The 15,345-nt window shown below is 46.1% G+C and overlaps 1 protein-coding gene across 1 annotated transcript in view; it reads left to right on the forward strand.

Annotated features, from left to right (window-relative positions):
- wdr7 (WD repeat domain 7) overlaps positions 1–15,345 on the forward strand; it is a 111,408-nt gene that overhangs the window by 7,192 nt on the left and 88,871 nt on the right. The window contains exons 10-15 of the mRNA XM_030065735.1: positions 533–661; positions 7,714–7,858; positions 9,207–9,322; positions 9,814–9,946; positions 12,009–12,229; positions 14,172–14,367. Of these exons, the coding sequence (XP_029921595.1) occupies positions 533–661; positions 7,714–7,858; positions 9,207–9,322; positions 9,814–9,946; positions 12,009–12,229; positions 14,172–14,367 (940 nt within the window). The remainder of the gene's footprint in view (positions 1–532; positions 662–7,713; positions 7,859–9,206; positions 9,323–9,813; positions 9,947–12,008; positions 12,230–14,171; positions 14,368–15,345) is intronic.

Raw genomic sequence — 15,345 nt, forward strand, 5'->3', positions numbered from 1 at the left:
GATTTTTTCCATTCAGAAATTTGAGATAACAATATGAAATCAGCCAGTACTCTGTCAAAGGCTAAAGTCTACTGAGACTTTAAACACTCTCAGTGTCTTCATGAATTCACCAGCTCAGTGTGTGGCTGCAGTGGATGTGTGTGTTGGGTGTTGTGGATTTGTTTTTTTTTTACAGTTCAGTTTTACACTTTTTTTTTTTTTTTTTAAAACAAAGTTTGTGTTTCAAATCATTTTAATGGCATTCATCGTTAATTTCTCCCCCAGATGACTAAAGACATTAGAAGTAAAGCTGTTTCCTGTTGATGCAGCAGCTGCTGGCCTGAGCCGAGTCCCTGAGCTCGACCCAGTTTCACTGTTTTGTGTTTGTGTATTAATGTGTTGTCTTCTAGGTGCTAATTTTTGTCATCTGTGCCCCTTGTTGTTGTTGTTGTTGTTGTTGTTGTTCTGTTAAATTTCGTTTTGTCTTCTGATGGCGCTGCCCCCCCCCCCCCCTCCTGCTCCCCTCCCCTCCCCCGCCCCCCTCTCCTCTCAGACGGAGGGGGGAGGAGGTGAGGAGGAGGAGGAGGAGGTTGTGGAGGTGATGTGCCTCCCTGCCAGCGGGTGCGACTTGGAGCTTTACACCCCAGAGCTGCAATACCACCACCGGCCTCTAGAGGCGCCAGTAAGCCCCAGAACAAAAAACAAACAAACAAAAACAAAACAAATGCAGGAGGAAAAGAGGGTTTCCACTTCCTGGTCCAAGCTGCAAAATAAAAAAACAACAACTAATTTTTCTGTAATATCAGATAAAGTCATATAGAATTCCATTAAATTTGTTAATTTGACCCATTTTGTGTCAGTGTACGCGTCACCTCAGCCTGGTGAGAAATCTGGATCTGTTTCGCCGGCTAAGAGAGACGCTTGTCACGCAGGTTTTAGGCCAAGAGGGTGGAAGAGAGCAGTGACAGGACTCTGTTCTCTGAGGCGAAAAAGGTTTTGCTGAATTTCTCGTGGCTTTGCAGCTCGGCCAGAAAGCGCTGACCTGGGCGGAGAGGAGCGAACTGTGGCGGCAGGAGAAACGCCGGCGTCCGCCCAGCGGCTCACACCCACACCGGACTTTTTATTTCCATTTACAATATTTCAAACGCAGAATACATCATGCAAAAGTACAAAATGTAGAGTAAAAATAAATCCCTACCCTGTAACCAAAAACCAAAAAACCAAACCAAAAAAACTACAGTAACAGTTTACTAGCATTCCAGCCAGGCATCCGTTTAAGTTGGCTTGATTTCTTTCAAAAACAGGGGAGAATGGCAATGAGCAACTTAGCATGAAATGACCCAAAAGTCTGTAATGAATTGCATAAAAGTTACAAGAAAATGACTCAGGAAGAAAGCTAGGAAAAAATGTCCAGAAAACTACATTTATGTTTATAATGATTATGTATTTAATAGCATGTTTCAATATTATGTTTTTTGTTAATTTTCAGGTAATTTTCTTGTTGTATTTTTAAATTTTTAGGACTTTTCTTTTTTATATTTTGTATCATTTTTTTGATAAACTTGATAAACTTTGCAGTGCTGATGCTTAACTTCATATCAACACTGCAGTGCCAATAGACTTAGTATCAGTTTACTTTTAACTCAGTATCAGTTTGGGTTACAGTGGTACACAGTCCGCTCAAAGTTGATAGACAGTTGATAAAATTTGTGACAAATTTGTAATTTGTGGTAAAAATGTTTAAACTACTATGAAATTGTTTATACAGAATTGATGAAAAATGTTTACTAAGTTGATTAAAAAATGCATACATTGTTAATACACGTTACACAGTTGCTAAATTGACACAAAGTTGATAAAAATTGATGCAGTTAAAAATAATAAAAAAGTTGATACAAATTTTTTTAAATGGATGCTAAGTCAATAAAGTTATTATACCATGTTGTTACACAGTTGATACAAAAAGAATAACTAATCCATGATAATAAAGTTTAAAAAAAATTGATACATAATTAACTTACATATAAAACCGATTACCAGAAAATTTGTGAAAGGCTTAAAAAAAATCAGCTGAAAAATCAAAAACAAATAAATAATTTTATTTACAATTTTTACATATCAAAAGCACCGTAACAATTATAGAAAAACCCTTAATATCAGCCTGGATAATCTATTTTTTCTCAGCTGGTTCATGTGACTTGAAGGAGAAATTAGGGCGTCATCAGCGAAGAGAGAGAGACGATCTCAGTGAGACTGAACGACAGAAATCCTTTGTGTTGGGTCTTTAAACTTGAAGTTTCCATGTGAGTCGGTGGAGATGTGGGCCGGTGGGCGGACGCTGGCCAGACGCCTGCTCTGTCTGCTCCTCTCTCTCTGACGTTTCCTCCCTGCCTCACTGACTGACTGCCTGGCTGACTCACCTGGTTCACCTGGTTCACCTGGCTCACCTGGTTTCATGCTCTCTTCCCACTAAAACAAAACTCCCTCTCCAACTCCAAAAGCACCATCATCCTCCCTCATCTATATCTTCATACTGGATGAAGATGCATGCAAAGTCCCCAAGCTGCTTTTTTTTTTTTTACCCAAAAAACCCAGAATCCCCTGAGCTGATGACAAACCAAGAAGCACTGCAGGAAGTCAAAGGCATTTCCAGATCGACTCTGTCACTGATCTTCACCGGGCTCTCGTCACATTGATGCACAGGGTTCTCCACACAGAGCTGAGTGGAGGTCCGCTGGACTGTTTGTAGATTCTTGGAGATGTTTCACTTCTCATCCATGGAGCCTCTTCAGTCTTCCAGAATCTACAGACAGTCCAGCGGACCTCCACTCAGCTCTGTGTGGAGAACCAGGACCTGGAGGACTGAGAACCTCCTCAGACATTAAACACAAAGTTTCTTCTTTATCACGCAGCGAGCCAGAATGTCCCTTGTTCTCAATGAGAGATGCAGACCAGCTGTTTTAGGAAAACTTATAAGACATTTTAAAATGTTTCTCCAATGTGGCAAGAGTCGAGTGAAGAAGAATCACAAACTACGACTCAAAATGCCATCAGTTGATGGACAGTAGAAACCAAAGAAGGCCAACATGAGTGATACCTCTGCCTGGTAACACACATATTTTGATAAATTCAGATCAGAATTCAATCAGATTTACTTCAACAGGAGGACATGGTGTTCATTTTGCCGCCATCAGACCCGGATCGCATCGTATTTTGCAAATAATCCTCAGTGTTTGATTCGAGTCTCTCTGTGTTCGGGGCGGGTGGTGTTTTCTGTGGTTATGCCATCTTTGTAAGGCAAGGTAAAGCAGGTTCATTAGTAAACTGCCATTCATACAAAAGCAATTGAAAGTGCTTTACAGAGGCATAGAAATATATTAAGAGAAATAAAACATTGTAAAGGAAAAAACAAAGCAAGAAAACTTTAAAAATGATAAAAGCAGAAGCAAAAGATGCGCAAGCAAAAAATGACATGATTAGAAGGTGATCACGTGTTTTATTGGTAAAGCTGCAGTAAACAGTAATGTTTTAAGCCCTGATGCAGCCCCTTGCAGTGAGTTTTCACCGTCTGTGGAAGACCCCACCCGCCTGGTGCACCTAGCTGATCGAACCAAACGCAGACGCTTGTTGGCAAACAGCGTTGGGTCTGCTGTCTGGTGGCGTGTCTTTTCACGTTCCTGCTGTAGAACTCTCTTCACCTTTAGTCGTGTTTTCTTCTTCACATCTTATACAAAGATGTGGTTTGGTTTGTGTGTGTGTGCCTGTTTGTGTGTGTGTGTGTGTGTGTGTGTGAATGATAGTGAAAAAAACACACAAAAAAAAAAACCCAAAGAAAAGCTCTTTTGGTGGCACTTTGCATATCCACTCTGATCGTGCAGAGCACTCAGGTTCACAAATTGCGTGGTTGCCACGGTGACAGCAGCCCATCCTCACATGCCCCGGGGCTCACAAGCTTTCATCTTATCCATCATTTATCCCTGTGATGGATCCCCACAACCACGGCACCCACCAACATCCCCGTGGAAGAGGGCCTCCTTTCCTGTAGTGACACCCTCGTTAAGGATTTCATTTACGAGATATCAGGACATTGGCTCATTGGTCTGCTTCCCTTTTTAAATGTTATGATGTGAGCACAGCCAGAAGCTTCAACCGTGTCGCTGGTAGATATCTCCGTCCTCTGCCCATGCTAATGTCTTAGCATACACTGTGCTGAAGTTCAGATTCTTGCTCATGTAGTTTCTGTCTGCTGCTCCATGTGAGTGTGACACCTCCACCATGTCTGGTCCATGAGCGCCTCCCTGTGGTGACAACCAGAGCTTCAGCTGGAAGGTTCTGCTCCAACATTAAGGAAGTTTGTTTTGGTTTCACTTTCACTTCCTACTGGGTCACTGTGGCCTGGTTCCAGACCCGTGAGACACACGCTCACGTTTTAAAGAGTTTCAAGCCATTCTCCAGGTTCTGCTGCTGTTCAGTTCAACTCTGATTCCTCGGTTACAAAAAAAAAACCCTTCCAGGAAAAGACAGACACTGTTTTGACATGAGAAATAGTTTTGAGGTGATGCACAACAGCATACAGAGGTTGTTTTGGTTTGCCTTGCTTCCAAAATAGAGGAACTATTTTCTGCTGCAGCGCTGCCACTGTATCACTACGTAGGTTGCATATGGGAGTGGCGCGGTGCTGCGTGGTGATCAGTGTTGGGACAATTATAGGTTACTGATTAGTAGTTAAAATTATGTAAAAAGTAATGTAACTATTTTCATGACTTCACTTCCTCAAAGTAATGTAACTTATTACGTTCAATTCAATTTAATTTTCAGATGTTTCAAACTGAACAACAAAGCTGAACTCAACGCTGTCAGACTTTTGTTCTAAGTTCTTCAGTAGAACCTGAATGAAGATCAGACCTTTTTGATTTTTAAACAAGATCACAAACAACAAATGGCCTTGACGTTGTTGGCTGGTCATTTATTTTGTCTTTTATTTGGTCATTTATTTTGTAATTTTAAAAGTGAAAGTGAAACCAAAACAAACGTCCTTCATGTTGGAGCAGAACTCTCCTACTGAAACTCTCCTTCTCACCACAGGGAGGAGCTCATGGACCAAACCTGGTAGAGGAATGACAGCAGGTACAAACTAGATGAACAAGAACCTGAACTGTCACTTTAAGTCTTTTGCTAGGCCACCTGGTCAGTGGAGCTAGCTCTGCTTTTCATGTATTGCACAGTTGAGAAGCTCCTGGGGTAAAGGCCACCAGCAGGCTCATATTTGAGATGTTTGTAGTTGGAATGAAAAACGTAAAACAGAATTTAACTCAGAGGGTGATATTCAGCTCGACTGAAACGTAGTGGTGTTATAAACTATGTGTTCAGGGTTTAGTGAAAGTGGATGTGCTGCAGGTATTATCACATTATTCTTAGGACATTCCCTGCCCCAGCATGATGTCTGACCCTGCCTGGGACGTCCCGTTCGTAGAGACCCTGACTCCTCTGATAGGAAAATCCACCACAAGACACTGATCCTCCTCCGTTCCTTTGACTTTACTCGTTTCAGTTGAAGATCAGATCTCAGAATCTCAGACTAATCTCTAACTAATCTCAGAACTCAATTTTTTACATACTTGCGGACGTTTAATGGGATCATGACTTATTCAGTCTGATACACATCAAAATTATACCCTTAACCCCATTGAAGGACTCTCTCTCTAATGTTACTGTGACATGTTGAAACCTCAGATTCAAAGCTCTAGTGATCATAAGACCAATGCTGCACCCTGTCGACAGACAGATCCTGCAGTTTTTTGGTGATGCTCTCTAACGTCACAGGAATAAGACAGGAGGATTGTGTTTTGGGGTGGATTGTCCCTCGTCTGCGTTCTCCTGCTCCACCGTCTCCACCATCACCCTCCTGCGTGACTCCTGGACTGATCACAGCACGATCTGAAATGTGCACAGAGTGGAAATGATGCCTCATCACCGTTAGAGCAGCAGAGACCGAAGGGAGGAGAGTTCGGTTTCAAGAGGAAAACCCACATTAATTTGATGTTTGATTGGCTTCAGTTTTGGATTGGCCCCAGAAGTTAAAGGAAAACTCCTTTAACAACACTTTTGGGCAAAATCCCCTTTTCCCCTGACTTCCCTAGACAAAGACCAGATGTTGGACACCATTTTACCTCTGTACGTCCAGTGGTTTAGTTCCTGTTAGCTTAGCATAAAGACTTGAAGTCTATGGGAGTTGTTAGCCTGAGTCTGTCAAAGTGGAAAGACCAACCTTCCAGCAGCTCTGAAGCGTCTGATTCACACAGACGATTGTGTGGATTTGAAATACACTTCTTAAGATTAAAAAAAACTGGTTTGTGGAGAAGTTAATGGTGTAACTGTAACCTCTGAACACATTCATCCTTCCGGCTGTCGCAGTGATTGAACCAGTGCTACCCATAGGAACTGAACCACTGGACATCCAGAGGTGAATATTGGTGTCCAACATCTGGTCTCAGTCTGGGGAAGACGGGGAAAAGGGGATTTTGACCAAGATGTTGGAATGTTCCTTTAACACTTGGGCTGTGACAGAAGAGCTGAACACTGCTAAACGCTGATGACACCGTCCTCGTCTTTCTTCTCCTGAGTTTTAGCTAGTTTTCTGCTGCTGGTGAGTTTCCTGGTTTCCTTGAGGCCCTTGTGTCTCCAGAGTGGTGGATCTGACTGAACTGTCTGTCTGTGGCTTCTGTCCATGATTTCCTTCAGCGGACAGGAGCTCGCCTCGCAGGTAAACAGCGGTAGCCGGTGTAGAAGCCTTCGTCCTGGCAGTTTTTCTAACCGAGTCTTTGTGGGATGGAGCAGCAGCGGCACAGCGGTACACTGGGACTTCTGTAGTGGCACCATCTAGATGGCAGGATTATCAGGATTTTTCCACCCAGCCCTCTCTTGAACAGCAGCCCCGATAAATTTCACACAAGCTTTTGAGTGCAGTCGTAATCTAGAATAAATTTTGGTTTTACGCACATGGTGCATATCTTTTCATATCAGTCACTTCTTGTGGGGGCCCGGGGCCTCAGGAGGGCCAACCTGGGGGCCTCAGGAGGGCCAACCTGGGGGCCTCGGGCCTCAGGAGAGGAGATCTGAGGGTCCATGGAGGAGGTCTGAAGACCTCCTGGTCGAGGTGAAGCTGAAGTGTGTGTGGCCTCGCTCTCTTGCAGTTCTGTGTGTGTTGTGTGTGTGTGTAACTTTCACAGAAGACACACCAGCCTGAGGCTGTTGGTTTGCAGCGCCTCTCGCCGTGTCCTGTGTGAAAGCGTCGCTACACTGAGCCGGACGCTTCAGCTTCCTCTCGCTCCTGCACTGCTCCCAGTCAGGAAACCATGTGCAAAAACCAAAGAAAAAAATCGGTCACATGAGCAGAGCGCCTCGTTGCCCGGGGTTTTCCTCGGGACAGGAGTCGCTTCAACGCTCCGAGGCCTTTTTGCTGTGAAGGAGGATGTTAGCGCTCGATTCATGTCAAACTATTTCATACAACTGAGCTGCATCACTGAGTTGCGAGTTGCATTAAGTTCATGCAACTTAACGGTTATGCTAAATATTCCAGATGCAATCAGAGCAACACGCAGCAACCAGTGAGTTGAATGAGGAATGATAGAGAAGCTTGTGTTTGTTATTTTTCCACCTGAGTGTTGGGTTTGCTTCATGGTTCAGAGTTCGGGGTTCGGGTTCTGACGTCTCTGTGTGAAACTCGCCCTGCAGCTCCTCATCTGTCCTCCTGTGACTCGCTTCTTCTACGGCCGCCGCGAGCCGTTCCACAAGCTGCTGATCCAGGGTGACTCTGCCGGCCGCCTGTCGCTGTGGAGCGTCCCGGACGCCTCACCGCCACCGCAGGCCACGGCCACAGGTGAGGACGCCGCCGGGGAGGGGAGGGGTTTTATTACTCAGGGACTGATATTGATTTTTCTGTTAACTGTTCCAGGTGCAGTTTAAAGGCCAGTATCTCTGTTTACAGTCCGAGGGCTTCACACGCCCGCACGTTATCATGGGCCGATATCCGTCTGTCATAAATTTACATTACAGCGTCAACATTTACAGTTTTAGAAATGCCGATACAAACCTTGCTTAAAGTAATACATGTTTAATATTGTTGCATTACTTAAAAAACAAAGAAACCAAGAAGAAAATTGCCATTAGAACCCCCCTCCTTCAGAAAATTAGAAGACATGAGAAAAATGAATCGCACAAACATTCAGAATCACCGGCACGGAGCTTTAAGGGCCAAAGTTTCACTTTGAGCAGTTTGGTGATTCTTCATATTCCTTCACATGTGATGAACCTGGACAGAGAGCGATATCTTGTGGCCAAAAGACAAAATTACCCCCTGAAATGGCATCACATGACCTCTGCGTCTTAAACAGTGACATCATCTTGCACTAGTGGCTGTAAATTAAAATCTCAGCCAAAAAACCTTCACATGTCTTTAAACATCCTCTCTCATCCATCTTTCCCTCCAAAATAAAAGTATGTTTCTCTCCTAAACTGAGATCCTGTTGGGTTTGGGTCTGTCCTGCCCAAAGTTCCTGTTTCAACTGGAAATACATCAAAACAACAGAGTAAGAGTCTATTTCATCACCAGGCAAAAGACCAAAATTTGATTATAGGTTTATGTCTGCCTTAATGCTGCCTTAATGAGATCTGGGGCTCTAAAAGGCTTTATTTCTCCCTGTTAACAAAATTTGCTTTTTTGGTAATTGTTTAAACAGTTTCATTTCAGGTCATTTCTTGTTTATTTGTGCATCGTTATTTTTTTCATGTTTTTGAAAGAAATGAAGGTTTCAATCAGGTTTCAAAGGGATAAAGTCGTATTTTTTCACAACCTAAAACTGACTGTGTGGCCTGTTGTTGTGACCACCTCGCACTCAGCGATGTCTTTGAAGCCTGGGAAAATTCACTTGATTTCTTTAAAAACATGCAGGGAAAGGGGCCATGAGCAAATTAGCAAGAAATGACCTGAAAAATATAGGAAGATGTTAAGAAAATTAGTTTAGAAAATTACAAGAAAATGATCAGAGAATTTGCAAAAAAAGATAAAAACAAACAAACAAACAAACAAATACAAAAATAAAAAAATTATAGAGAAATAAATAAGTTAGTAAGTAATAATGGCCAGAAAATTAGCAAAGTTGGTTGATTTAAATCCTCATACGAATCTGTGCTTTTATTCTGATACATCTCTCTCCCCCCCGGTGCAGAGCTGCAGGTTTCGTCCAGCATCAGCCTGCAGGAGGCGTTTGATAAGCTGACCCCCGTGTCTGCAGGCATCATCGACCAGCTGAGCGTCATGCCGGGAGGCGAAGAGCCCATCAAGGTGCGAACGCGCTCAGCGACGGCGTGATGACCCGCTCCGTCACGTGATCACGTCACGTGATCTGACCCGTCCACCTGACTCTGTTTTATTTGATTTTTTAATTTTTTTTTTTTTTTTTTTTTTTTCATTCTTTTACTTTAACTTCCTGGAACCTAAACGTGTTGCTGGTGCACAAAATTAACCTGGAATTCTATTTAAAAAAAAAAAAAAAAAGTAAAAATTGCTACTCATATTTTTTTGTTGGAAAGTGCATATTCATATTCACAGTGCAAAAATAAAAATGTAAAAGAAAATAACTAAAACTAAAAAAAGTTACATCATCATAGGCCAGAGTAACTATTTTAAAATATATTTGTTGAAAGAAATAAAAAAGTTTTATTGACGTTCCAGTTCCAGTTGTAACTGCTCAGGGTCCAGTTCCAGTTTTTCTGATTTGTGTGTGTGTGTTGTGTGTGTGTGTCTATGTGTGTGTGCGTGCATGCCCCCTGCAGGTGACGGCGAGCGTCTACATCCCGTCCCAGGGCCGGCTGGTGTGCGGGCGCGAGGACGGCAGCATCATCCTGGTCCCGGCCACGCAGACGGCCATCGTGCAGCTGCTGCAGGGCGAGCACATGCTGAGGAGGGGTGAGGCGGCGCCACACACACCTCACAGGACACACAGCCCTAACCACACACACACACACACCTCACAGGACACACAGCCCTAACCACAAACACACCTCACAGGACACACAGCCCTAACCACACACACACCTCACAGGACACACAGCCCTAACCCTAACCACACACACACACCTCACAGGACACACAGCCCTAACCACACACACACACACACCTCACAGGACACACAACCCTAACCACACACACACACACCTCACAGGAAACACAGCCCTAACCCTAACCACACACACACACACCTCACAGGACACACAGCCCTAACCACACACACACCTCACAGGAAACACAGCCCTAACCCTAACCACACACACACACCTCACAGGACACACAGCCCTAACCCTAACCACACACACACACACCTCACAGGACACACAGCCCTAACCCTAACCCTAACCCGTCTGTCTCTGACCTGTCTCTCTGACCCGTCTCTCTCTCTGACCCGTCTCTCTCTCTGACCCGTCTGTCTCTCTCTCTGATCCGTCTGTCTCTCTGACCCGTCTCTCTCTCTGACCCGTCTCTCTCTCTGACCCGTCTCTCTCTCTCTGACCCGTCTGTCTCTCTGACCTGTCTCTGTGACCCGTCTGTCTCTCTGACCCGCCTGTCTCTGTGACCCGTCTGTCTCTCTGATCCGTCTGTCTCTCTGACCCGTCTCTCTCTCTGACCCGTCTCTCTCTCTCTGACCCGTCTGTCTCTCTGACCTGTCTCTCTGACCCGTCTCTCTCTCTGACCCGTCTCTCTCTCTCTGACCCGTCTGTCTCTCTGACCTGTCTCTCTGACCCGTCTGTCTCTCTGACCTGTCTCTGTGACCCGTCTGTCTCTCTGACCTGCCTCTCTGACCCCTCTGTCTCTCTGACCCGTCTCTCTCTCTGACCTGTCTCTCTGTCTGACCTGTCTCTGTCTCTCTGACCTGTCTGTCTCTCTGACCCGTCTCTCTCTCTGACCTGTCTCTCTGACCCGTCTGTCTCTCTCTGACCCGTCTCTCTCTCTGACCTGTCTCTCTGACCTGTCTCTCTCTCTGACCCGTCTGTCTCTCTCTGACCCGTCTGTCTCTCTTACCCGTCTCTCTCTCTCTGACCCGTCTGTCTCTGACCTGTCTCTCTCTCTGACCCGTCTCTCTCTCTCTGACCCGTCTCTCTGACCTGTCTCTCTCTCTGACCCGTCTGTCTGTGACCCGTCTCTCTCTCTGACCCGTCTCTCTCTCTGACCCGTCTGTCTCTGACCCGTCTCTCTCTCTGACCTGTCTCTCTGACCCGTCTCTCTCTCTGACCCGTCTCTCTCTCTGACCCGTCTCTCTTTCTGACCTGTCTCTCTCTCTCTCTGACCTGTCTCTGTCTCTCTGACCCGTCTCTCTCTCTAACCTGTCTCTCTCTGACCCGTCTCTCTCTCTCTGACCCGTCTGTCTCTGACCTGTCTCTCTCTCTGACCTGTCTGTCTGACCCGTCTCTCTCTGACCTGTCTGTCTGACCCGTCTCTCTCTGACCCGTCTCTCTCTGACCCGTCTCTCTCTGACCCGTCTCTCTTTCTGACCTGTCTCTCTCTCTGACCCGTCTCTCTCTCTTACCCGTCTCTCTCTGACCTGTCTCTCTCTCTGACCCGTCTCTCTCTCTGACCCGTCTGTCTCTCTCACCCGTCTCTCTCTGACCTGTCTCTCTGACCTGTCTCTCTCTCTAACCCGTCTCTCTCTCTGACCCGTCTGTCTCTCTCACCCGTCTCTCTCTGACCTGTCTGTCTGACCCGTCTCTCTCTCTTACCCGTCTCTCTCTCTGACCCATCTGTCTCTGACCTGTCTCTCTCTCTGACCCGTCTGTCTCTGACCTGTCTCTCTCTCTGACCTGTCTGTCTGACCCGTCTCTCTCTCTGACCCGTCTCTCTCTGACCCGTCTGTCTCTCTGACCTGTCTCTCTGACCCGTCTCTCTCTCTGACCTGTCTGTCTCTCTGACCCGTCTCTCTCTCTGACCTGTCTCTCTCTCTGACCTGTCTCTCTCTCTGACCCGTCTGTCTCTCCAGGCTGGCCTCCTCACCGGACGCTGCGAGGTCACCGTAACAAGGTGACGTGCGTGCTCTACCCGTACCAGGTGTCTCCTCGGTACGATCAGCGCTCGCTGGTGTCGGGCGGCGTCGACTTCTCCGTCATCGTGTGGGACATCTTCACCGGCGAGATGAAGCACATCTTCTGCGTCCACGGCGGCGAGATCACGCAGCTCATCGTGCCGCCGGAGAACTGCAGCGTGAGCCGCCATGCTAACCCTCCTTCACTCTCTCTGCTTCCTTCCTCCTTCCCTTGTTCCCTCCCTCCTTCATTCTCTCTCTTTCCTTCCTCCTTCCCTCTTTCCCTCCTTCCTTCCTTCCTTCCCTCGTCTCCTTCCCCCTACCTCGTTCCCTCCCTCCTTCCCTTGTTTCCTCCTCCCTTGCCTCATTCCCATCCTGCGTCCCACACTTCCTCCTTCCTTCCTTCCTTCTTTCCTCCTTCCCTCATTCCCTTCTGTACTTCCCTTGTTCCCTCCCTCCTTCACTCTTTCTCCTTCCTTCCTCCTTCCCTTGTTCCCTCCTTCCTTCCTTCCTTCCTTCCTTCCCTCGTCTCCTTCCCCCTACCCTCGTTCCCTCCCTCCTTCCCTTGTTTCCTCCTCCCTTGCCTCATTCCCTTCCTGCGTCCCACATTTCCTCCTTCCTTCCTCCTTCCCTCATTCCCTTCTGTACTTCCCTTGTTCCCTCCCTCCTCCCTTCCCCTTTTCTTTGCTTCCTTCATTTCTTCCCTCCCTCCTTCATTCCTGTGTTCTTGCCTTCCTTCCTTATCTCATTCTTTCATTCCCTCCTTCCTTCTCTTGCTCCCTCCTGCTTTGCTTCCTACCATCCTTCCTTACCTCATTCCCTCCTTCCATCCCTCCTTTCTCGACGGGTACAAAAACAGTGAAGATATTTTCCTTTGTGGAATCACTACCAGGTGGTCAAAGAGTGGAGACACACACACACACACACACACACACCAGCAATTAGGGAGGTGTAATGGCAGGGTTGATTGTCTGACATTTTATGGTCATTATCTGGCATTACACACTGTGGGGGGGCAGAGATGGACACACACTCTTACTCACACACACACACACACACACACACACACACACAGTCAAACAAACACTTATACACACACACATATACACACATTGGCCTCTTATAATTAGGGGAAGTGGTTTTCTACAAGGGCAAATCAAACTGTGTGTGTGTGTGTGTGTGTGTGTGTGTGTGAATGAGAGGAGATGGTGTGTTTTGGAGCTGACATTAACCATAAAATGTTTACAATGGGGTCGTTGTTGTCACTATGGAAATACCACTAATGACACTGTGTTATGGGGTCACACACACACACACACACACACACACACACACACCAGATAAAGACGATAATGACACTGTGTGTGTTAATGACATTAAGATTAAATGGTACAAAGAGGTACTTGTCCGGTCGCCATGGAAACGGTGTCAGTAATAAAGATGTTGAGCTGACAGAGTCTGACCCATTATGACTGCCTGGCCTTAATGAAGACCAGCCCGACACACACACACACACACACACACACACACACACACCTACACACACACACACACACGTTAGCAGGGTTAACGTTAATGAAGCATTAAAAGACATTTAGAGAGAAAGAAAGAAAAAGAAAATGCAACAAATAAAACAAAGAAAGTAAAAAGTGCATGGGAAATGTAAAAAAATGCAAAATGCCAATAAAAAGTACAGAACAATCCAGAACCTTAAACATCAGGGACCAACACCGGGCCTCCGGCAGCAGAGGAGGTGAAAGTGTGAAGTTCAGGTTCCTCTGAAACTCCCAGCGCTGAGTCCCAGGAACCCAGAGGAACCGTGCTGGTTATCGTATGTTTATCATCAGCCAGGAAATACCTGGATCCTAACAAATATCTACACTCACAACTGAAGTCAGTTATTACACTTTATTAGTTATTTCAGTCGCAGTGTTGGGCCGTTTTAGCTGAAACCGTCCTGGACGTTGTTGTTGTCGTTCAGTTGTGGTTCAGTCTCCATCTTTTGCCTTTGATGGTTTTAACTGATTTTTTTTTTTTTTTTAACAATTTCAGTTTCATGTGTTAATTAACTGATTTCTGTTTACTTGTCTTGTCTGTGACGTTGCCGCCCCCTGGCTGCAGACCCGGGTGCAGCACTGCGTCTGCTCGGTGGCCAGCGACCACTCCGTCGGCCTGCTCAGTCTGAGGGAGAGGAAGTGCATCATGCTGGCGTCCCGACACCTCTTCCCCATCCACGTCATCAAGTGGCGGCCGGCCGACGACTACCTGGTGGTGGGCTGCTCCGACGGCTCGGTGTACGTCTGGCAGATGGACACAGGTGAGGACAAAAATAAGAACTAAAGGGGAGCTCAGAGGAGGAGCTCAGAGGAGGAGTCCTGCAGGGCCTCCCAGGCAGGCTCAGGTCTGCAGAGGAGCAGTGAGGCGATGCAGGAGACACACACACACACACACACACACACACACACACCTGCAGCGTTTCCACAGGAAAGTGTTCCACATGATCAGGATGTGAGGTTACCTACATCAGGATAGGAGGTTACCTACATCAGGTACATGAGGTTACCTACATCAGGTACATGAGGTTACCTACATCAGGATAGGAGGTTACCTACATCAGGATAGGAGGTTACCTACATCAGGTACATGAGGTTACCTACATCAGGGTAGGAGGTTACCTACATCAGGATAGGAGGTTACCTACATCAGGTACATGAGGTTACCTACATCAGGTACATGAGGTTACCTACATCAGGTACATGAGGTTACCTACATCAGGGTAGGAGGTTACCTACATCATGGTAGGAGGTTACCTACATCAGGATAGGAGGTTACCTACATCAGGTACATGAGGTTACCTACATCAGGGTATGAGGTTACCTACATCAGGATGTGAGGTTACCTACATCAGGATGTGAGGTTACCTACATCAGGTACATGAGGTTACCTACATCAGGTACATGAGGTTACCTACATCAGGTACATGAGGTTACCTACATCAGGATAGGAGGTTACCTACATCAGGTACATGAGGTTACCTACATCAGGATAGGAGGTTACCTACATCAGGTACATGAGGTTACCTACATCAGGTACATGAGGTTACCTACATCAGGTACATGAGGTTACCTACATCAGGATAGGAGGTTACCTACATCAGGATAGGAGGTTACCTACATCAGTTACATGAGGTTACCTACATCAGTTACATGAGGTTACCTACATCAGGTACATGAGGTTACCTACATCAGGTACATGAGGTTACCTTCATCAGGGTATGAGGTTACCTTCATCAGGG

Source organism: Myripristis murdjan, chromosome 12, assembly GCF_902150065.1.
Source record: "Myripristis murdjan chromosome 12, fMyrMur1.1, whole genome shotgun sequence".
In the NCBI taxonomy this organism is placed as follows: Eukaryota; Metazoa; Chordata; class Actinopteri; order Holocentriformes; family Holocentridae; genus Myripristis; species Myripristis murdjan.